This window comes from Corvus moneduloides, chromosome 6, assembly GCF_009650955.1.
Source record: "Corvus moneduloides isolate bCorMon1 chromosome 6, bCorMon1.pri, whole genome shotgun sequence".
Lineage (NCBI taxonomy): Eukaryota > Metazoa > Chordata > Aves > Passeriformes > Corvidae > Corvus > Corvus moneduloides.
This window is the reverse complement of record NC_045481.1, coordinates 37,322,966-37,344,257: the sequence shown is the minus strand read 5'-3', so window position 1 is coordinate 37,344,257 and position 21,292 is coordinate 37,322,966. Positions and strand designations below refer to the sequence as shown.

Sequence of the window (21,292 nt, the reverse complement as noted above, 5' to 3'; positions counted from 1 at the left end):
TAGGGGCGGGCAGGAGGGCGGGGGCGGCGGGGCCGCCTGCTGCGGGGCCGGGCTGTGCATGGCGGAGGGCGCGGCGCTGCGGGCCGTGAGGGGCTGCCTGGCCGCCTTCCCCCGGGAGGCCCGCGGTGAGCGCCGGAGCGCGGAGCGGGGAGGGGGAGGCCGCGGTGACCCCGCCCGGGGCGGGCAGTGGTGCTGGGCCGGCCCCGCCGCCTCCCCGGGGCCCGGCCCGCCCGCCCATGGGAGCAGAGCTCGGCGCGGCCGCCTCAGCGAGCGGCAGCGGCGGGGGGCGAACCGCGGCACCCACTCCGCTGCCAGCATGATGGCTGCGAGGTCAAGGTGAAGCAAAGGCTGCCGCAAAAAGAAAGCGAAACCCGAGAAAACGGTCTTTTAATGGTTGTTTCTCGAGTATAAAATAGCAAAACAAAGCACTATTCCAGCTTCCAAAAAACGATCCTGTGGTACCACCTCTGTATGGGAGGTGCACCTCCTATAGCACAGGCCCTTTATCACTTTATCCTCAGGCGCTGGCCTGAGGTTTCCATCTGGCTTTGAAACGCCCCTAATACTCTCTGGGTTTTAACAGAGGGATTTCTGGATCCGTGGGGGGCACTGCTTGGTATCAGCGTGGTGTGGCGCATGAAGCTTGTGTGCTGGCAGGAGGTGCTTGTCTCGGGATGCTGAGTAACACTGTTTATCGTTTGCCTGGACAGAGCTGGGCTGGCCGGAGTCCATACCCTATCTTGATAGGCCTCCTTCCCCGCTGCAGTTTTATCGAGAGTGGGTGAGTCCGAATAAACCCTGTATAATTCGCAACGCCATCAGCCACTGGCCAGCTCTGAAGAAATGGACCTCAGTGTACCTCAGGTATGAGCGAGCTGTGGAGCGGGACTGGTGTTCAATTTCAGGTGACCTCACTAAAAACCCCTTGGTTAATCTTTGCTTTTATTTGTAAGATTAGCTCAGATTCCTTCCTGGCTCTGTGTGAGGGTGTTCAGTCTTCCCAAGATCAGGTGTAAGTGTCTTCCTTGCACACTTACTGCCCTACCAGTTCCAATGCTGGCAGGTGGGGTAGGTGTTTTGGCTGTGTGCAGACAAAAGACTCAGCTATTGAAACCCAGCCAGCTGGAGTGGGGCTGTAACGCTGTAAAAACAGACTGGCTTGTTTGTGACTGAGCACGGCTTGTTTTCTTCAAAAAACTAAATGATGAGCATTTTAACAATGACTGAAATTTTAAAGAAAATTCCTTCTTTAAGAGAGAATTTATGGTTTGACCTAAAATCTGTGGGGCAGATCTAATTCTGTGGGGTTTAAAGCTAAAGATCTTAAGGAACTAAGGAGTGTTAGCCTCATGGGGTCTGTATCTATCAGTTTCTGTCCACCCCCTGCTCAATTGCTTTCGAAAATGTGCACCCTTGGACTTGGCTGGGTTGAATGGCCCCAATAATATCAAGCTCTGCCATGACTGATGAAAAGAAGTAGCTGAAGACGGCCCTCTGTCTGCATGGAGGAAAAGGGAGCTCCTTTGTGAACTGTCCTGTTAGGAGAGAATTTAGAGGAAAAAGAAACTAGAGTTGCCTTGAGTGCAGGGAGAAATTGGAGCAGAATGCCAGAGTCCTTACCAGACAGCAGAAAATCTAATCTAGAGACACACCCATCCATGGAAAGACAGGCATCTTATTTTTGCTGCCCTTGAAACATGTTTTTAAAATAACCAGTATGTGCTGTATGAGCTAACTGTGGGTCTGGATATAAACCCTTGACTTGTTTTGCAGGGAGGTAGTAGGTCCCAAGGTGGTGAGTGTGGCAGTGACACCAAATGGTTATGCAGATGCAGTGTTTCAGGACCGTTTTGTCATGCCAGAGGAGCGCCAAATGCCTTTTATGGACTTTTTGGACATTGTGGAGAAGAAGGTGACTTCTCCCAACGTATTCTATGTGCAGAAGCAGTGTTCAAACCTCACCGAGGAGTTCCCTGAACTTGTTTGTGATGTGCAGCCTGACATACCATGGATGAGTGAGGCACTGGGTAAACCCTCTATTTCTCACATATTCAGTAAATAGTTTGCATGAAACTTTAAAACAACCACACTACATGTACTACATGGTGAATGCTTGTTCTCTTTCTGAATGCCACAGCTCAGTTTGGTTTCATCCTCTTAGAAAGCAGGAGTGGTAAAATACATAATAGTGTAATCCAAGTTTTGGCATTGGATTACTCTGGAATCAGTATCTCTGTTGTGTATTGGGACCCTCACAACTGAAAAAACATCATGTAACACTTCTTTACATGGAGTGGCTTTTCTCTGATCTAGAGCTGTGTTTTGGCTCAGTGTTTGCAGTGTAGAAGGAGGTTGCTGTTGTTCACAGAGCGCTATTTGCAATGAAACCTGTCATAGTTATGAATGAAGTTACAGGACAGAAATTGGCAGAAAATTATTTGAAGAGCTTTTTAAAATGACACAATTTTTCATTGTTGTTGACGTCATATCTCTTTTCCCTAACCATACAGGGAAGAAGCCTGATGCTGTGAATTTCTGGCTTGGGGAGTCAGCTGCTGTGACATCTTGTATGTATCCTATGGCACCGTAAATCTTCTGGTGATTTCAGCACAGGTTTAAGCTGGCATGTTTTGAGTTAGTGGCTCAGGAGGATGGTGTGGTTTTTCTGACAAGGCAATTCTATTTTAACATGCTTTTTTTGCATTTTTTATTCCGCCCTTCTGCAGCCTCCTGCTGCTGTGTCTCTGGGTGCATCTACCTGGCATTGTGTCAGGCAAGGCACTGACAATTTGCTTCAGCATGATATTGTGACTTTCCTCTCCCACTTGCTGCAAGAGGACGAAGCAGCCTGATAATAATAGGGGAAGCTGACACTTTCAGTTTACTATAGGTTCTGCAGAGAAGGAAATAGCACTGATTTTCTTTCTCCACGTTTCTCTTTTTTTCTCAATCCTAGTACATAAAGATCATTATGAGAACCTGTACTGTGTGGTATCTGGAGAGAAATATTTTCTGCTGCATCCACCAAGTGACCGTCCCTTCATCCCATACGGTATAGCATTTTGCTGTGCAGTATGTCTGGAGGTTGGAAAGAGGACAGACTAAAACACTGAAAGATGTTAAAAAAGGAAGCAGTGATAACATTTTGATGTTTATGCAGTCTTACACTTTCTAGTGTATTTCTATCCTGTGCAGCAGGTAGTTTGTAATACAAATGTTATTCTGAGATTAGGTTTTCCAGTCCAGTAAAGTAATGGGCTCATTGATTCACATCTTGGGTTCTATGTCCAGTTGTGGGCCACTCAATTCAGGTAGGACATTTAGATGCTGAAGCGAATCCAGACAAGGGCATTAAAGCTGGTGAAGGTTTCAGAGGGTAAGTCCTATGAGGGGCAGCTGAGGGAGCTGGAGTTGTTTAGCCTGGAGGAAAGGAGACTCAGGGGAGACCTTTTCTCTCTCTAGAACTTCCTGAAAGGAGGCTGTAGTCAGGTAGGGGTCAGGCTCTTTTCCCAGGCAACCAGTAACAGAATGAGAGGTAATGGTCTCAGGTTGTGCCCAGGGCAGGTTTAGATTGGACATTGGGAGGAATTTTTTCATGTGAAGGGTGATTAGATATTGAAATGGACTGCTCAGGGGGGTGGTGGAGACATGTGCCTGGAGGTGGCACTTAGTGCATGGTTTAGTTGACAAGGTGGTGTTCAGTCATAGCTTGATGATCTCAGGTGATCTCAGATCTCATCTCTTGATGTCTTTTCCAACCTAATTGTTTCTGTGATACTCATGGCAGTCTCTTCAGCTTTAGAATATTTGAATTATTTAAGTATTTTGTCAGTGTTGTAGCATGTCATCTTTGATGTTTTACAGGTTTGGAAGTTTGGATTCTTCCTGCCTGCTTTTCTCTAGGAAAAAAAGCCAGGAAGCTAAAAACTTAGCTGTATTTTAATGAAATATTCAAGCTACTAACTGAATCTCTGAAAACTGAGAAATGAAAAAAGAGATTCTTGTGGCAGCATTCTTGCTTCACACTGCCTGTTTTCTGTTTCTTTATGTTGCTTTCCTATGTGCACAGCAGTAGTTTTTGTTGCTGTGTTGTCTAGAAGATAGATAGCTTAAGTTTATGCCTTAATTTTCCCATTCCTTGACTTTCAAACTATCAGATTTAAGTGAATGCAGAGTGCTCTATGACCCAAATATAATTTTGCCTAGACCTGTGCTGCTACAATATTTTATTTACACTCTTTTTATTTTGTTTACAACCTTGAAGTCATTGAATCACAGAATGGTTTAGGTTGGAAGGGACCTTGAAGATCATTGAGTCAATGCCCCTGCCATTCAATAGACCAAATTGCTCAAAGCTCCATCCGGCCTGACCATGAGCACTTCCAGGGACGGGGCATCCACAACTTCTCTGGACAATCTGTTCCAGCGCCTCATGACCCTCATTGTAAAAAAATTCTTCCTTATATAATCTAAATCTACCCTGTGTCAGTTTGATACCATTAGCCCTTGTCCTGGCCTTGGTAAAAAGTCTTTCTGTCTTTCTTATAAGCCGCTTTTAGGTACTGGAAGGCCACAAGGAGGTTTCTCCAGTACCTTCTCTTCTCCAGGCTGAACAACCCCAGCTCCGCAGTCTTTCTTGGACAGGTGGTGTCGTATATATGTGAATGTATGAAATCCATGCGTGTGATAGGAGTCCTGCTTTGTAAAACAAATTACTGTTATAGCATAGAACAGAGATAATGCTTACATTTCAGAGTGTGTAGTAAAAATAGAATTCCATCTTTTTGAGCATTAGGTTAATTAATGGAGAGAAACTCTCCCAAGGGAGGGCTTAGGAAACCACATGTGCTGAAGCAATGAAACAAAAGCAACCGGCAGTATCTGAAGGAGTTAATGAGCCCTATCAATTAAAATTAGAAGTGAAAGGCTGGCCACAAGCAACTAATAACTCTTGTGAGTTCTTCTTTGGTAGACTGGCCTAAGAAGATATACCCAACTATAGAATGATGTGTAAGTCAGGGGTGCATTTATGACTTATGAAAAGGAAAGAAGACAGTTACTGGAACAAAATAGGACTGGGGTACAAATGGGATTGGAAGAGAGTAATTTCTGAGAAGAAAGAAGGTTAGAGTTCCAAACAGGAAGGCAGCTTAGTATACAGACTGACTTAAAAAAAAAGTATATTAAGAAACTAGATAAAATTTGAAATGGAAAAAGGGAAGGATAGTGAATACTGTAAGTTGAAAATGGTTTTGTCTTAATTTTTCTTTTACTTGGCGAAAGTGTGACATGCACTGCCGTTTGTTGCTCTGAATTGTGTCATTTAATTCTTTCTCTGGTTCCAGAGCTCTATCAGCCAGCAACCTACCACGTATCAGAAGATGGTTCATTTGAAATTGTGGATGAGAAGACTGCAGAGAAGGTAAAAATTTTATAAAGAATGCAGTTAATACAGTAGGGAGAGTTTGGGGCATTGCTGAGCCCTCAAACTAAGCATATTGACTGATACTTAGAAATACTTCATTACTGGAAAGAGAATGCCCAGATATTTCACTTGTATTTTACTATTAGCAAAGGATACTCAGCTTCCAGAAAAAAATTTTTACTGCACACCTGAAACCATTAATATCATAAAGTGTTGCCTTGCACCAGACTTAAACAGATCCACTAAAGAACTTTTGAATGCATCAACAATAAAGGAAGTGATTGCATTATCCCTGAAGTAGACCCCTCTACATTCACTTTCTTTTGGCCCTCTACTCAGGTCTACAGTGGAATCACTCAGTGCAATAAAACATACCTCTCTGAATGAATAAACTGTATTTTCTTACTAGTAGCAATATTTATTTGATTAAAATGTTTAGATCTGGACTAAACATTTACTTTACAAACCTCACTAGAATCTAATCCCTCTGCAAAGTATGAGTAATGCTACAACAGAACTTGAGCTGGGGCTTGTTCTCTGTTTCCAGAGTGGTGCTTATGGAATCTCATTGCTGTAATGCAGTAAGGTTGGAATGCTGAGGTTTATAATTTTGTAGGGCAGAGAAAAAGTTAATGCAGGCTAGAGGGACTTCCCAGCAAGAAGGGGTGTTTTAGCTGCTGTGAGTAAAAATTAGACCTGAGAGCTTAAGAAGAAGAAAGGAATTTCTAAAAAGAGTGGTGCAGATAAAATATCTAAGTACTGAATGCAGGAGGAACAAGTAACTTCAGGGGCTGAAGGTGTTTTGAAAGTATGCCACGAGACTGCAATTTCATGGATGACATTTATTGCCTTTTCCCTAATTAGAAATGTGTCACTGAAGGAGGCACATTTTTGCATCCTTGGCCTATTCCCAGTTGAATGTGAAAAACTGTGTAACTGTACATGTTTTGCTAGACAAAGTACATATTTTGTAACCTAGTGAGTTTGATTATCAGTTGTTTTTCTGGAAGCTTGCTGTAATTTTTTGTCAGGGTCAGTACCATATACATGATCTTTTGCCTTTAGGTGCCCTGGATCCCTCTGGACCCCTTGAACCCAGATCTAGAACTGTATCCAGAGTATGCTCAGGCAAAACCTTTGCAGTGTACAGTGAAAGCTGGTGAGGTGTTGTATCTGCCTTCTCTCTGGTTCCATCATGTTCAGCAATCACATGGCTGTATCGCAGGTAAAATAGACACAATTTCCAGATCCATTTTTGAACTATGGTGGGTGTGCAGCTAGGTATCTCACAGCAAAGCAACAGTGGGACCAAAGGTTCCTTTAAGGTTTTCTGCCTCTCTGCAGGAGGGAATAACAATCTTGACTGGTCCCATGGGACTGCCTTCTTGCAGCCTGTTTTGCTTATAATTTGTAGCTATGTTGACAAGTGCTAGGGATGTAGCAGAAGACAAAGTCTTCTAGTTGTCAAGTCTGGAGAAGGATAGCTAATGCAGTGAACCTGATCCAGTTTCTGTTTGAGACATGCAGCTAAGCAGTTTGTCTGTCTAGCTTGCTCACTGCAACTGGTTATCTACATCCCTTTTGCAAAGAAACTGCATGTTGCATGTGCTGTTGTCATATGGCAAAAGAGAAGCTGCAGGAAGAAAAGGAAACTAGAAAGTGAACGACTTAGGCAAGAATATAGACACAACAGATACTCTGTTTTCATGAGCTGAAATCTGCTCTGACGCAGTCTCTTGCCTTGCTGATAAGGTTGTGTTTGTGTTGCTGTCCCCCTGCACTTACCACAAGTCTTGTTATCGCTTTCTTTGTAGGATTTATCATAATCTCCCTATCTCTTTTTTTCCCCTCTCTCCCCGAGTGAATTCCAGAATTTCCAGCATTGCTCATTTGGTACATATGGAGGGGTGGGGATGGTGCGAAGTATTATTGTTATGTTGGGCAAGTTTTGCAAGGTTTGAGGAAGAGATTTTGCTGGAATTTTTGCTTGTCCTTTATCTGGAATAATCCTGATGATGCTGTTCAAGAAAAAAAGTATTTTGAACAGCATAACATCAGTATTTGTGTAACACTGCAAATATTGCAAACACTTTTTTTCAGTTCTCGTGATTCTGTGATAAAAAGACAAGCTAGCAGTAAAGCAGTATTTCCTTCAAGAATTTTTAGAAATAGTAGAGTTGTTTCCAGCTGCAAGCCCCTGGCCACTCTTTTTTTTTTTTCCTCTGTTTATCAGAAATCACAGAGTTTATTTGTCCTCTAGTCTGTTAACTGCAGTACAGTCTTGAAAAATCAATATTCTCTGGGTCTGGTCCAGTGAATGTCTGAAGCTAGAGCATATCCTCCTCCAAAAAGCATTGGTACAATATTACAGTACAATATTACAGTGGATAGCCTAATTTTCCTAGGAGACATACCCCAAAATTAACACGAGAAGCAGAATTAAAGCACTGTCTACTTGATGACCACTGTGAACTAGTGGTGAATTTGCCATCCTTTACACAAGAAGAGAGGTTCCCATCCAGATATTAAACTTGGCAGTTTGGTATTTTTTGTCTAAATGGAAGCTTACATTTTCTGTACCTAAGCATTTTTCCAGCTTCTGCTCTAATGAATCTCCAGTACACAGTCTGAAGTTGGTTTGGGTTAAGACAGAGTTGTGTTGGCAGCATTACTGAAGAACTCCATTGTTTGCTAACATTATTTTTGGCTGCAGTCAAAGATTTGCTCATTTCAAAGTTCAGCCAGTAATAAGGAAAAGCCTGTGCTAACTGAACTGTGTAAAGCACTCTATGAACACATTCGTAAATCATTGCATTCTAGCCTTAAAATGTTTTTCCCTTTTCTTGTCTCCTCAGTGAATTATTGGTATGACATGGAATATGACATTAAGTACAGCTACTATCAACTACTAGATTGTCTCACAAAAACTGTGAAAATGCTATAGCAAAGGTGGGAGACTTGAGCTTGTGATGTCTGTTTCTGATGTGATACAATCATCAGCACCTGTGACTGGAGTACAAACATGATTCCCACAAAAAGAACAGAACATTAAATTATTGTCAGCAATGCCTCCCAAACACATCATGGCTATTTTGCTTGATTTCAGACTCCAGACCAATTGGCCAGATTTTTTTGGCTTGTAAGTAGAACTTTGATAATAGGATTTTTAGACCTTTGTATGTTGCCTCAGTGATGGTAAGCAAAATAAAATTTGAAGAGAGGCAATCCAGGTTTTGAAAATCCCAAAATGGAAGCCCTGAGTATTTGTTCAGATCTACAGACTGTTTTCGTAACAACCCAAGTGGACAAGGAAGGATCTGCTCTGTCACCCACCTGTGCATCAGACTGCATCAGTCCAACATATGCATTCTACTTAAGGCAAAAGTTTGTCCTGTTATAATTCTCTAAGTTCAGTGGCTGTGGTGTTTTGATGGTGAGAAACTACAACTTCTGCAATAAATAGGTCAGTTTAAAAGCTTATTTCTGTACTAGTTTGTTTCTTTTTTTCAATGTAAATAATGGCTGGAGGACATGTAAAAGTCAATGTTGGCTATTTTCCGTGTTAAGCTACATGTTTTTATTGCTGTTTTTTATTTATTTTCACTGTTGTATTTAATCATAACTGCATTCTCTTGCATCCTGAGGGACGATTTTAGAGTTGCTTTGCCAGATCTGCAGTCAATCTGCGTATTATCTGTGGTCTCATGGCATGAGGTGTGATTCTGCAGCTTGTAAACTCATTGATTGTTTCATTCTTTTTGCCATTAATTGCTGCTTAGCGCATGGTCAGGCGAATTGTTTGAACCAGGGGTTTGGTTCAAACAGCCATAATTCCACATAATTTCCACAGAATGGGATGAGACTACTCACATGTCTGAGACCTCCAGGGTAGGACTAGAAGGCTATTAAATACACAGGCATTGCAAAAATGTAGTATTGTTGTTTATGAAAACCAAGAGCTGGTGTTTATTGTCAAATCTTCAAACAGTTCCTTAGAAACATTAGCGTATGGGGGAAACTAATTATTGGGAAGAAAAATATAGTAATTGTTTTACTTTGTTTCTTTTGCTTTTTAAAAGAACCATAGTTATAGCAAAAAGTTTCATTTGAACTTGTGGTGCTTTTCCAAAAATTGCAGAAAGCTCGAGAGGGATTAAGAACAGGCTTTGTTTTGTGGCTAGATTAAGATGTCATGCTTCTTAGGCTTTCCAGCTTGTGTTTACTGTGCCTTGGCAAAGGCTCCCAAGCTAGTTCTGCAGTCAAATCTGGAATTTCCAGCAGCTGGGGGGTGGGGGGGACGTAGCAATTTGGATATCTCTTTTTGCTGCCTTGGGGTTTCTAATTTAGTCTCTCTCTCTAATCAAAAGTAAAAGCACTCGCCAAGAACAAGTGACAGCTTGTGCCCGTGCAAGTGGCAGGTGTCACCGTGCCGCCGTGCCGGAGGGTCTGGAGGCAGGCGTGCTCTGAACTACGTCTCCCAGCAGCCCGTGCTGGCCGACTGAAGGAAGTGGTGACGGTGATTCCTCCTGGACTTCGGGCACAGGTTTTAATCCCGAGAAGGGACGGGCTGCTGCGGGTCGTGTCGCACGCAGTTTCGGCGGCCCGTGCCTCGCCCCAGAGAAGGGCCGCAGCTGTCCGTGCAGCCGAGCTGGGATGGCGGTGCGGGTGTCCGTCCTGCCTTCCCCCAGGTGCCTGTTCGATGACCCTGTGCAGATCCGTGTGGCCGGTCTGCAGCCGCAGCAGGCGGTCACCCTCCGAGCCAGCCTGGTGGACGAGAGCGGGGAGCTTTTCCAAGCCCACGCGCTCTACAGAGCTGGGAGCAGCGGGGAGCTCGACCTCAGCCGCTCCCCAGCGCTGGGGGGCAGCTATTTGGGAGTGGAGCCGATGGGGCTGCTCTGGGCTCTGCAGTCCAAAACGCCCCATAAGCGGCTGGCAAAGAGGAACGTCCTGACTCCTTTCTGTGTGGACTTGGAGGTGTACGAGGGCCATGGGGACATGAGCCACTTGCTGGGAAAATGCACCAATGAACGATGGTTTTTAGGAGAGGGGGTGAAGAGGATTTCCGTCAGAGAAGGTCGTCTCAGAGCAACCCTCTTCCTCCCTCCTGGTGAGTTTTAATTCCATTCCAGTTTTCCAGGTGTGACTGACACCATGTGTTATGCCCCGTGGTCCCTGAACGCACTCAGCAACCCAGAGCAAAGCCTCAGCTAACACTTCCCTCAGCCTGTGCTTGGTCCAGATACTTGGATCTTCACAGCAGAGCAAAGAGGAGCAGGTGTTGCCCGGCGGGGCAAGGGCCAAGGCGGGGGTATGGTGGTGCAGGGAGGAAGGGAGGGCAGCAGTGCTAACACAGAGTGTCTCATGGTTGTTCTAGTTGAGTGTCTTGACGTCTCCTGCAGTGAGACCTCTGTTTATTTCTTAGCTTTTCTGTTTAGCTGACAGGACAAAGAGGCCCCTGGTCCTTGGCAGAGCTGTGATGCATGACAGCTCTGGCCGTGGAGTGAATAAGGAGGCATGGTGGGAGCACTGGACTCAGGCTGCAGCCAGCCTAGGCTGAAGAACCATGTGCTCAGCAGCTGCTACAGATCTTCCTGCAGGCGCTGGACTTGTCTCTCTCTCTGTCTCTCTTTAGCTAAGGAAAAGCCAAAAAAAAGAAGTTTTGACCTGATTGAGCAGCTGGACTGCATGGGATACTTAGGAAGATGGGAGACAAATGGGAAAAGCATGATCTTTAATTAAGCAGGTGCCATATTTCACAACGCTGTACACAAATAGTGCTGAGAATGGATCCTGTGCAAAGCTGCTTTAAGCTCTGAAGTGTTTCTGTTCCTTGAATGGAACTTAAACATGGCTATCTTGCTTTGTAATTAACAAACAGTCCCTTGCAGCTGCAGCAATGTCACATCTTGTAAGGGAAATCTGACCATGAGAATGGGTAGAGCAGCATCAGGAAAGGAAGGTCCTATTGCTGCAGGAGAGCTGAGGAGCTCAGGGGTAGTTACCCAGATCTTACTGAAGCCTGAATTGGCACGGGTTGGTGCTGGTGTTTTTTTGAGTATCTTTCATAACCCAAGTATCCCCCTCCATGGCATATCTGCTAGCATAGTTCCTAAGGAAGATGGATTACCACTCGTGCAGTAATACTCTTTGTTCATTGATCCTCAGTGGCCTGAGGACTTGTAGGCCGATGACAGATGAAATTCAGGATGAGAGAAGAATGTCCAACATGAGCTTCCTATAATGAGGTCCTAAGAGAGAAAAGAAAGATGCAAATTCATGTCCTTACAGTCATTTTGTGTGTTCCTGAGAATGATAGCCACCATGGAAAGCTTCAGAGGATGATTTTCTTCTGATATCTACGCTCCTGATGTGTGCTGAGGGGGCACCACAAAAGGACACCTGTAGGAACTTTTTGGTTATATATACACCCTCCTTTCATTGCAGGACCTGGCCCATTCCCTGGACTTATTGATTTGTATGGATCTGGAGGAGGTCTTATTGAATACAGAGCAAGTCTCCTGGCTAGCAGAGGCTTTGCGACTCTGGCTCTTGCTTACATGTCCTTTGAAGATATCCCTGCTATGCCAGAAGTTCTTGAACTGAGCTATTTTGAGGAGGCTGTGAACTTTTTGCAGAAGCAGCAGCAGGTAATAGACAAATTATGATGCTCTTCCTGTTGGAAACTATTTTCCAGTTTTCTTATTGGTTCCTGGACTAGAAGTACAAAATTGCTTAAGGAGGAAATAGTAATTTTTTACTAGTTTTGCATCTTTTAAAATTTTAGAAGGGAAAAAAAATCTATTAGCTTTTCTACTGTTTCTGAGACATTACGTGCTTTTGATTCTGAGTAAGTTTTGCAGGACAGTAATATAACAACAGAATCCCTTACAGTTGTAGCACTGGAGGCGTGGCATATCTTAAGAAGCTGAAGCTGTGTTTGAACAAGTGTGTAGGACAAGAAAGACACTTTATGGCAATGTATCATCATACTTAACCCAAAAGTGGCCAAAAGAAATGAAGTAGAAATCAATTTTAATGGAATGCTATTTAAAGCGTATTTATTTTGCAAAGTTATTTACTTTCTGTCACATGGACACCAGGATTGTAGGCAGTGTGAGAGCAGAATTCAGCCTTGCTTGTTTGTCTTGTTCCTCATAGAGCTCTGAAAAAACTAGAATTCAATGTGAAGGGCCTTCACTAGAAATAAGTTGATTTAAACAGCTATTGGGCTCACTTAGCCTGAGGTATAATGAACATTATGTCTTCCAAGACAAAACAGAAAATAAGAGGTCAGCTGTGGCAGAGTATAGAAGAAACTGCAATAAAGAAATTCAATGCAAGCAAACCCAGGAAAAGGTGGCTTGGAGAGAGGAGCTGTAAAAGACACCATACAGAGAGCTGGTCAAGCCAGGATCTGGAGGGTGCAAAGACACTTTGTCTATACAGGTCATCAGGAGGGAAATGTGTTACAGGAGGAGAAACATTGAGGAGCTGTAGAATTCATGGTCACTCTTCTGGAGGCACAGCAGTGGGATGGATGAGGGAGTAATATAACCTGAACAGAGAGAGGGAAGGGGCAAATTTTGAGTGGTCTTTGTTGGATAAGGAGTGAGAAAGCAGAACTGGAGATAAAGAGTAGTTAATAATACTGTTTCCATAATTCTGTTTCAGGTGAAAGATACTGGGATTGGTGTTTTGGGCTTGTCTAAAGGAGGCGATCTAGCCCTTTCCATGGCCACATTTCTACCTGGCATCAAGGCAGCTGTCAGCATATCTGGAAGTAGTTTTAATTCCTTCATTCCCCTGAAGGGGGATGGCTTCACTATTCCTGTCCACCCATATGACCTGGGGAGGATGAAGATCAGTGATGAGTCTGGACTAGTAGATTTTTCAGATGTCTTAGATGATCACACGGACCCAGCAACTTGGGATTGTCGCATTCCCGTGGAGAGGTCCTTAGCCAAATTCCTCTTCCTGTCTGGGCTGGATGACATGAACTGGAAAAGTGACCTCTATTGCCGGGATGCTGTTCAGCGCCTTCGGCAGCACGGTCGGGAAGTGGAGTTCTACTCCTATTCTGGAGCAGGGCACCTCTTGGAGCCACCGTACTTGCCTCTGTGCAAAGTTTCCATCCACAGGGTGCTTGGGATGTTGGTGCATTGGGGAGGGCAGTGGAGAGAGCATGCTAAAGCCCAAGAAGATGCATGGTGCAGGATACAGGCCTTTTTCTGGCAACATTTGATGGACTCAGACATCCCTAAGAGCAAGCTGTAGTGGAAGCTGTCAAAGGTGCTGGCCAGGGTTGGGATTTCAGCACTTGCTGGATTTTGAAAACTCACCAGAAGTTTCCTGGACTGCCTTCCTGTAAAACCTGCTGTTGCATAGTTGCTTATTTTCATTCCCCAAATAATTTCCCAGTTTTTAGTTGAATTTCAGTTGACTTCTGGCCCCAACTTCACTGTATATTGGCACCATCTGGTCTTTCTGTGTGCTGTAGTCTAAAAAAAACCCAGCATCCCATTATCTGTATCGCATTTGTGCTGAGCTGTCTTTGCCCTCAATCTGCAACCCTCTCCTTTCATAAAAGGAAGTACTCTCACAGGAGTTTTCCATTGAATTGTTTAGTCTTGCACCTTTAACTAACCTAGATACAAACAGCACTTTTGTTGGACAACACATTAGTACACTTACCTTTCCTCCTACTATATTGTTGTCTCCCATTTCATAGTAAAAAGGTTGCAGTAATGACACTGAACTGTGCCGTAAATCAAATCCCTCCTGATGGGAGAGAATTTTCTAAAAGTCCTTGCAAGGAGTTTCAAAGATAAACCGAGACTTTTCCTGGAGTTTCAATGCTTCCAGATAGTTGTTTATTAAGTCTTATCAGAGGAACAGAGCCACTAGTGTGACCCAGGTATATAGAGCACAGAAAGCAGGAGTGAGGTCTCTCATTATCCAGATTTGCACAGCCTTTTAAAGATAATTTAACCAATAGTTACTAAAAACATATATTATTTTCACTTTCCTACCAATTATTCAGTAACACGGGCAGGAACTGCAGAATTCTCTATCCAATCATTCCAAACTACTTTACTGCAGAACATGGAGTAGTAGAAGAAGGAGAAGAAGGTTTAGAGAACAACAACAATCATCCATTTTGATATTTTTTACTCTTATCTATTTACTAGAAAGAGAAGCCCAAAACCTCTAAATTTTTCACCCTGTGACAATCTTACATAGTAGTCTATCACCTAATTCACACCACTGTATTTTCTAGTTCTTGTCTGACCGTTGGTAATTTTTTCCAAGGTTGGAGGTTAAAACAGTGTTGTTCAGGGGGGTAAGAACCCTTCAAAATAGGCAGAGAAATATTCTCGGCACGCTGGGTTCCCACACAGTAGTTCTGATCTCAGCTAAGGGAAGAGGCACTCTTCTGGCTTAATCTGAAGTGCAGTGGTAACATTTTTTTTCTGGTACCTCAAAACCCAGAAGTGAATCTTACCCAGGTTACTCTGGTTGTATCTCCTGCTGACTCCATGTAAGTTATATATTGGGGTAAAGTTTTCGCTGCGCTGCTCAGTAAGTGTAATGTGCACTGTATGTGTGTATGCACTGTTTGCTTGAGATTATCTGAATGAAGCTTTCAACCATCTTTACACCTGTCAATACATTAAGGAACAATCCTGGTGTAGCCACAAGCTGTTGCTTCACCCGCCTGAGGAGTTCATGAGCAGCAGTCCTCACCTCCTGTTGGGAAGAGAAGTGATGGAGTCTGCAGTTTTGCTCAGTGCTTAAGATGAGGGTGATACATGTATGCCAAGTACTTGCTCTCATATGGTGAAAGTTAGTTTGTCTCCATTTTGGGGGGGAACAATAAAGCTGCTGCTGAATTCTCAGTGAGGTGGGCTCTCAGTGGTCCTGCCACTATAGCAGACAGCTGTGGGCTCAGTGACAGCTAAGAAATGCCACTCTTCAAGAGAGGACTGACCTCACCTTCTGGGAAGAATGTGCATTTTCTCACTTTTTACCAGTGTCCAAACCTGCTAAGGGGGCTGTAATCTACCTTGTGCTTTTGTGGGATAGTGGCAAACAGCAGCTATATATCAAATGGCATCCATGGAGCAAATTTTCTCTCCTGCAACAGTCAAGACTTGCACCCTGACAACAGTAACTGGAAGCCTTGCGTTGCACTGAGACAGCAAGATTTTGCTTTTCACAGTGTAGTCCCTGGTTTCCAGTTCCTGCTGAGACGAAAGCCCTGTAGGAGCCTGGATCCTGCTGAGGGAAGAACCATGTCCTCAGTTTTCTTGCTTCAGGGAGCAATGGTTACTCAAAATGAGCATGTTGAGCTTCAGCAGGCCGGGGACTCTCTCATACAATATGTTCAACACAGACTGTGCCCCTTCAGGTGCTTCTGATTTTTCTTACCTCCCCTGTTCCTCAGACTGGTACATGGGGTACCACATAGCTGAAGGTTAGAGTGGGCATATCCCTCTCCTCCTCACCCATACTGGTCTTCCATCAAGTTTTATGCTGTTGCGTGTTCCTTGATTTCTGTCTGTCCCTTGTGTGCCTATGTCCTGCATGGACTGTGGTTGTTCCAGATGTTTAGCAAGTGGGTTGGACCTGGCAGCAGTTTAACATGTAGCAACAAAGAAAGTCAAACACATATAAGCAGTTCCATCTGAGTAAGGGACATTTTCTTTTCCCTCATTTTTCTGTTTTACTGAAGCAGTCAAAAAACCCTGGGCTGCTCATCCACATTTTCCTCAGACTCAGGGCCTTAGGCTGTGAGTTTCTCTGCGGTATGAGTAATTATGTTCTTTTGTTTTTACTGAACACAGTGAGGTTTATACAAAACAGTATGCTGTCTTCTAGTCTGTGGGATAACTCACGTCTATTTTAATCCCTTCTGAGGGGAAACCGAGCTTTCCTAGCCTTCAATGGGCAGTTTACAGATCTATATGTTGAATTACAAAATTGTGAGCTTCCAAGAAAATACATTATCTATAGGAAACTACCCTTACAAATAAAAATACTTTCCATCAGTAAACCAACAGTGTGGTCAGTGATGCTTTCATCCAGTTGTTGTGTTGTCACATTCAGCAGTCACGTTCATGGAAAACAGTGTTGAAAATAGAGGATGAAGGGAGCTAACTGGTGACTCCATCGACGACGACAGCACACAGGACCTCTTTCTTTTGTTGCTCTGGAATGAAAGCATTGCTATCCACTTAAAAGCCCTTTATTTATCACTTGGATTGCATCTGACAAGAAAGACTGAAAAGGCTGATTTAGGTGAGCAGCTCTGTGTCACATACAGGAAAATATTCAAGCCAACTCAGTTGCACTGGGAATACTTTTAAAATTAAGCTCAAATTTGAAACTAATCTTCAGGAAATAGAAACTGGAAACTGGTGTCAGACTAATACAAAATAACTGGAAATGGCTTAATTTCAATAAAACACTTCTGCTTGTTCTTAAGCATGTTCTTCAGCCTTTTGCTGAAGACTTTGACTACTAGATGTTTCTTCTGCTGAAGAGATGATTTAGACCAGTAGGGCTAAGATCATGGGTTTTTTTCAAGACAATATTCTACTAATTGCAGGCTGTTGAGTCAGAGTGCTTTGTATAGTTTCTCCAGGCCTGCTGAATAGAGACAACATTACTCAATAACAATGTGAAAGTTATTATTTAATTTAAGATAATAGACCTTCAGCTGCAAGAGATCCTCTGCCAAGCTCAACTGATGAATCTAATAGAAATTGGATGGGAAAAGCCACTCTTGTAATTTGCTTGTAATTAAAAAGTGCTTCAGATAAAATAGAGTATCAGAGGACTAGCTTGAACTAAAAGATCTCGTCTTGATTCTGTTACCCCCTGTTTAGCACTCTGCACTACATTGCTTTTATGAGAATAAGAAAAACTCGTGACAAGTCTCTTAAGAAGTGAGAATCTCTCCACATGTAAGCTGCTGTGAACAAGTTTGCTATAAAGGAGCAGTGTATCTTGCAATGCTTTTTTAGGGCAGGATGATTTCCTTAGCTACTATGGAATCAGGCAGCAATGGAAAGTGCTGATTTGCCCAATACATTTGTAAAATTTCCCATCTTTGCATTGATAACCGACCCTGAAGCATTTTGATATGCACACAGTATAACTTGGAGGAAACTGCAGGAGGAAAGTAGTCAAAATGCCTTTATTAGCAAAAAGTGAACCACAGGTGCATAAGAGGTGAAACATCTTTGAAAAAGTGGCTGTCTCTGCAGAAGTGGTGGGTATTTGAGACTTCAGTAGAATTTTAATAGGGCCTGTGCTGAGCAAGGAGATTTCAGTGCAAATGTGCTTCTCTAAGACAGAGCTTCTGACTCAGGTGAAGCAGTGTCTCTGGGTGGCATCTACCAGCAAGGTTGTTTCATGGCCACAGAAGAGGAGGAATGAAGTGACAGATGAGAATATATGTTGTGTGGTGTAATTTAGAAGTCACTTTTCTCCATTTCTGGTTTCCGTTCCCTGTTTGTGTTTGAAAGTCTAAAGATTTAGGTTTTTGTTTAAATTCAAAGCTTAGTCAGTTCTTCAATACATTACCAGATCATTTGTTATCAAGCTGTGGGATAATGATGTGGGACAATGTTTAATGACAAAATACAAATAGTAAACATTTTTTCTATATTAGTATTTTGCTAAAAAACTTTATAATTCTACCATTGCAGAAAAAAAAAAAATCACTATTCTGCACTTTTTAGTGCTCTGTAGATGTTATTAAGAAATGGAATCTGAGCCAAATGTAGTATTAAGCACAAAGAAAGTGATGCTTTGTTTAAGTTTAGGGAGAAGAAAGATTACTATTTCCAATGAACTAGTGTTCCTTGCAGAATTTATTGCAAAATATCCCTGCTATTTTTCATTGTCCGGGATAAAAATTAGAAATGCTGAGTCTTAAAAAATTGTCTGTGCAAAATTTGCATTAAACCTGACTCTGGATAGCACTTAGAGAAAAATAATTAAATTAGTTACATTCTCTTTATTTAGGATTGTATCTTTTCAATTACTTAAGCTGCTGAACTTTCAACATTTTGCATTTAGACTGGAAATTTATGTTTGCATTAAAGTCATTTCAGTGAAAGGTGTGGGTTTATGTTTTTTTAATTCTTTTAAGAATACCGTGCTGCACAGAGGGGCAGCCTTGCCTTTTTTTTCTGATTAATGATCTAACTAAGAGGTAATCCTGTGGAAAACAAAACAAAACAAAAAGAAGGTTAAAATGTTCTGCTGGCTCAAAGAAGGAAACAGCAGGAGCATGCAGGGGGTTATCAAGAGAAACAGGGGTGAGCAATACCCTGCCAAGATAAGTAAGTACAGTTTTTAGTTATGTTTGTAATAACTAGTCCAGCTAATTCTAAATCATGATCCATTTCTGTATCCAGTGAAGTGAGTGGTTGGTGGCTCATTGTGTGCTGCCCCTGTTTACAGTGGATCTGGTGTCCTGAAGGATTGAGATCCTTGACAGTGGAGAGAAAATTGTGAAATACTAATGTCAGATTAGAGATGAGCTGGATAGATAGTTCAAAGGAAATGTCCTGGATAGGAACAGAGCATGTGCATATCTCTGCTTTCATCTATAAGAGCAAGTTCAAATGCTCTGCTATAATTTTAATATGCTATGAATTTAGCAAGATAGTGTTCAATCAATAATCCTATGCCATCTAGAGGAGTCTGTCCCTGGACAGTGGCAGTCTGACATTTTCAAACATCCAGCACTAACTCAAAATGGATTGATTTTGGCTGCACAGTGCTCTGACTCCAGCCATTCTCCTATCTCTGGATCATTTCAGATCAGAGATACATCATCTTGATGCAGGAAGACTCCTTTGATACCTAACAACGTCACTAGTGTTGTAGCAGAAGGAAAAGAGGTCAGTGGTCTGTACTTTTTGGTGGAAATAATCGCAATGAATTGCTGAAACAGCCCAGAATTTACTGCTTCCGTGGCAGTCTGCATACCACTCCCTGTAAAGCTGAGACCTCCTAGGCTCCATTTAGATCAGTGGTGTGCAGGGGCAATTCTGCTCTTGCAAGTCTTCTAGGGAACCTTGTTCTTTCTATGGCTGTCTTCCCTCACCTGAGGGCATAAGGTCTGCTTTCTTTTTTTCCCCTTTCTTTTTGACAGTTTTGTTTCTGTCCCACTGACCACAAACCAGGCCATTCCAGTTCCAACCACTTTGCATGATGTGCTGGTGGAGGGGGAGCACTCTCAGCAGTACCTAAGGCCAAAGCCAGAAGGGTGTGTGATAACACTGGCAGTGAGAAACCACGATGCTTTTACTGAAGACTAGGTAATATTGTGTCATCTTGTTGAGAAATTACCTCACATTGGTTTTGTTTCTAGCAAACAACCTCTAGGTAGGTCAGAAGGACAGCTCTGCAGTGCGGATTGGGTACAATGAAATGTCTCTGCCAGTCTAAGAGTTGTAAAACCATAGAGGAACTCTGCTACTAGCACTGAGAATGGGACATGCTCAGTATATTTACCATGGCTAATGACTGTATGCAGCATGTTTTGTGTGTGATGAGGGACACTGAAAAGTGCACCATGTGTGGCACCTTAGCAGCAGAAAGTGAGATTTGGGGAGTGGATGGCCATTTACATGGGTCATTCAGTGTGGACTAATGGTTAACTTGAAGTAGTTTTTGTTAGTTTAAGTTTTGGCCTAGTTTAGTTTTTGAGAATTACTCCAAGGAGACCTTGAGATAGCTGTTGTTTTCACATTTTTCATTTCGAGTTGAGTTTGCCATTACTAAAAGTAATGAATGGGACAGCTTTGGTTGTACTTGATTAAAAGTAACATCTGCAATAATCAGATAGTTTGACTATGACTCCCATTGTCTTAGAAAAAAAAGGAAAGAGAAAGGGCAAAATAGCATCCTGCAGAAGAATCTGTAGATTTAATTTGTCAGGAACATCCCCATAGAAAAGGGAAGTTAATTATTTCAAAATTGTCTAGATTTTATCAGGGTCAGGGGTTTTGCCTTTTAAATCAAAACTCACCACAAAAGTAATTTTGTTAAAATGTGACCATAAAAAAATTGATTATGATTGCCATAGTGATATTCCTGTTACAGCTCCTGAAAGACTTCTTGTCCATCTCAGTCTGAGTTACATCTAGTTCTTGTGATCAGTGAAAGTTTAATGCCTGTAGTCACTAGTTTATTGTGCCTTACACTCTCACAAATTATTTTTAATACTTCTTATCAAATAATTTCATAATCATCCTTTATCTCTGTGGAAGAAAATATACAACTCAAACATGGTAGCTTTTAAAAAGTGATCCATTACAAGTCCCATTGCCCAGTACTGTCTCATGAGTGGGTTTTTTCCTAGTTTCTACTTTATGATGGGAAAATAGGTAGAAATATTCCACTCCAGTCCAGTACATGCAGTGGAGTTTCAGTATGTGAAATATCCAAAATCAAAATCATAACCCATCTAGACAAATCAAAAATTAACCAAAGTAGAGATATAAGTTGTGCATATAAAGAAAAGAAAGAAAAAGTGCGCATTAAAGGAGTGACAATTCTTAAATTTCTCCCCCTCATAAAGGGAAGTATGTGAGAGTGTGGGCACATGTAAAAGTCTGTTGGAAAGGAGGGGAGGAATGAGAGTGTAAAGCAAAGGAAAACCAGAAGATTATGGGTCACTTCCAAGTAGAGATATTATGTGACTAAAAAAATCTATTTTGTAATAACTTGTATTGTTTTTTTCTGTGAATGTAGGGTCCCCAGCATAAATCTCCTTCTGGCAGAATCCAGACATGTGCAAGTGAAAGCACCGTGGCTCAGGTTCCAGCTGGATGGTTTCACTGTGCA

General features: G+C 42.5%; 2 protein-coding genes across 4 annotated transcripts; both read left to right on the top strand.

Annotated features, from left to right (window-relative positions):
• The first annotated feature begins 33 nt into the window (after positions 1 to 33).
• Positions 34 to 9,986, top strand: JMJD7 (jumonji domain containing 7). 2 transcript variants are annotated; one of them, XR_004240649.1, is made up of 9 exons: positions 34 to 125; positions 711 to 864; positions 1,774 to 2,027; positions 2,511 to 2,567; positions 2,957 to 3,052; positions 5,346 to 5,422; positions 6,491 to 6,650; positions 8,281 to 8,888; positions 9,793 to 9,986. XR_004240649.1 is itself a non-coding variant. In XM_032111265.1 (8 exons), the coding sequence occupies exons 1-8, from the start codon at positions 59 to 61 to the stop codon at positions 8,367 to 8,369; spliced, it is 954 nt and encodes a 317-aa protein (XP_031967156.1). In that variant the 5' UTR covers positions 34 to 58; the 3' UTR covers positions 8,370 to 8,905. The 2 variants fall into 2 exon arrangements, 1 of the variants encoding a protein (XP_031967156.1); XM_032111265.1 differs by lacking the exon at positions 9,793 to 9,986 and having other exon boundaries at positions 8,281 to 8,905.
• On the top strand, positions 9,894 to 21,286 carry LOC116445112 (acyl-coenzyme A thioesterase 1-like). 2 transcript variants are annotated; one of them, XM_032111263.1, is made up of 4 exons: positions 9,979 to 10,532; positions 11,870 to 12,072; positions 13,097 to 13,726; positions 21,200 to 21,286. In XM_032111263.1, the coding sequence occupies exons 1-3, from the start codon at positions 10,079 to 10,081 to the stop codon at positions 13,697 to 13,699; spliced, it is 1,260 nt and encodes a 419-aa protein (XP_031967154.1). In that variant the 5' UTR covers positions 9,979 to 10,078; the 3' UTR covers positions 13,700 to 13,726; positions 21,200 to 21,286. The 2 variants fall into 2 exon arrangements, with proteins under 2 accessions (XP_031967155.1, XP_031967154.1); XM_032111264.1 differs by lacking the exon at positions 21,200 to 21,286 and having other exon boundaries at positions 9,894 to 10,532; positions 13,097 to 14,180.
• The last annotated feature ends 6 nt before the right edge of the window (positions 21,287 to 21,292 follow it).

What these genes read in the sequence shown, in the direction of transcription:
- LOC116445112 (XM_032111263.1), top strand. Translation starts at nt 10,079, where the DNA reads ATGGCGGTGCGGGTGTCCGTCCTGCCTTCCCCCAGGTGCCTGTTCGAT. An exon ending in AACCCTCTTCCTCCCTCCTG is followed by an intron (nt 10,533 to 11,869) that starts GTGAGTTTTAAT and finishes CTTTCATTGCAG; the next exon opens with GACCTGGCCCATTCCCTGGA. An exon ending in TTTTGCAGAAGCAGCAGCAG is followed by an intron (nt 12,073 to 13,096) that starts GTAATAGACAAA and finishes ATTCTGTTTCAG; the next exon opens with GTGAAAGATACTGGGATTGG.
- JMJD7 (XM_032111265.1), top strand. Translation starts at nt 59, where the DNA reads ATGGCGGAGGGCGCGGCGCTGCGGGCCGTGAGGGGCTGCCTGGCCGCC. An exon ending in CTTCCCCCGGGAGGCCCGCG is followed by an intron (nt 126 to 710) that starts GTGAGCGCCGGA and finishes TTGCCTGGACAG; the next exon opens with AGCTGGGCTGGCCGGAGTCC. An exon ending in ATCACATGGCTGTATCGCAG is followed by an intron (nt 6,651 to 8,280) that starts GTAAAATAGACA and finishes TTGTCTCCTCAG; the next exon opens with TGAATTATTGGTATGACATG.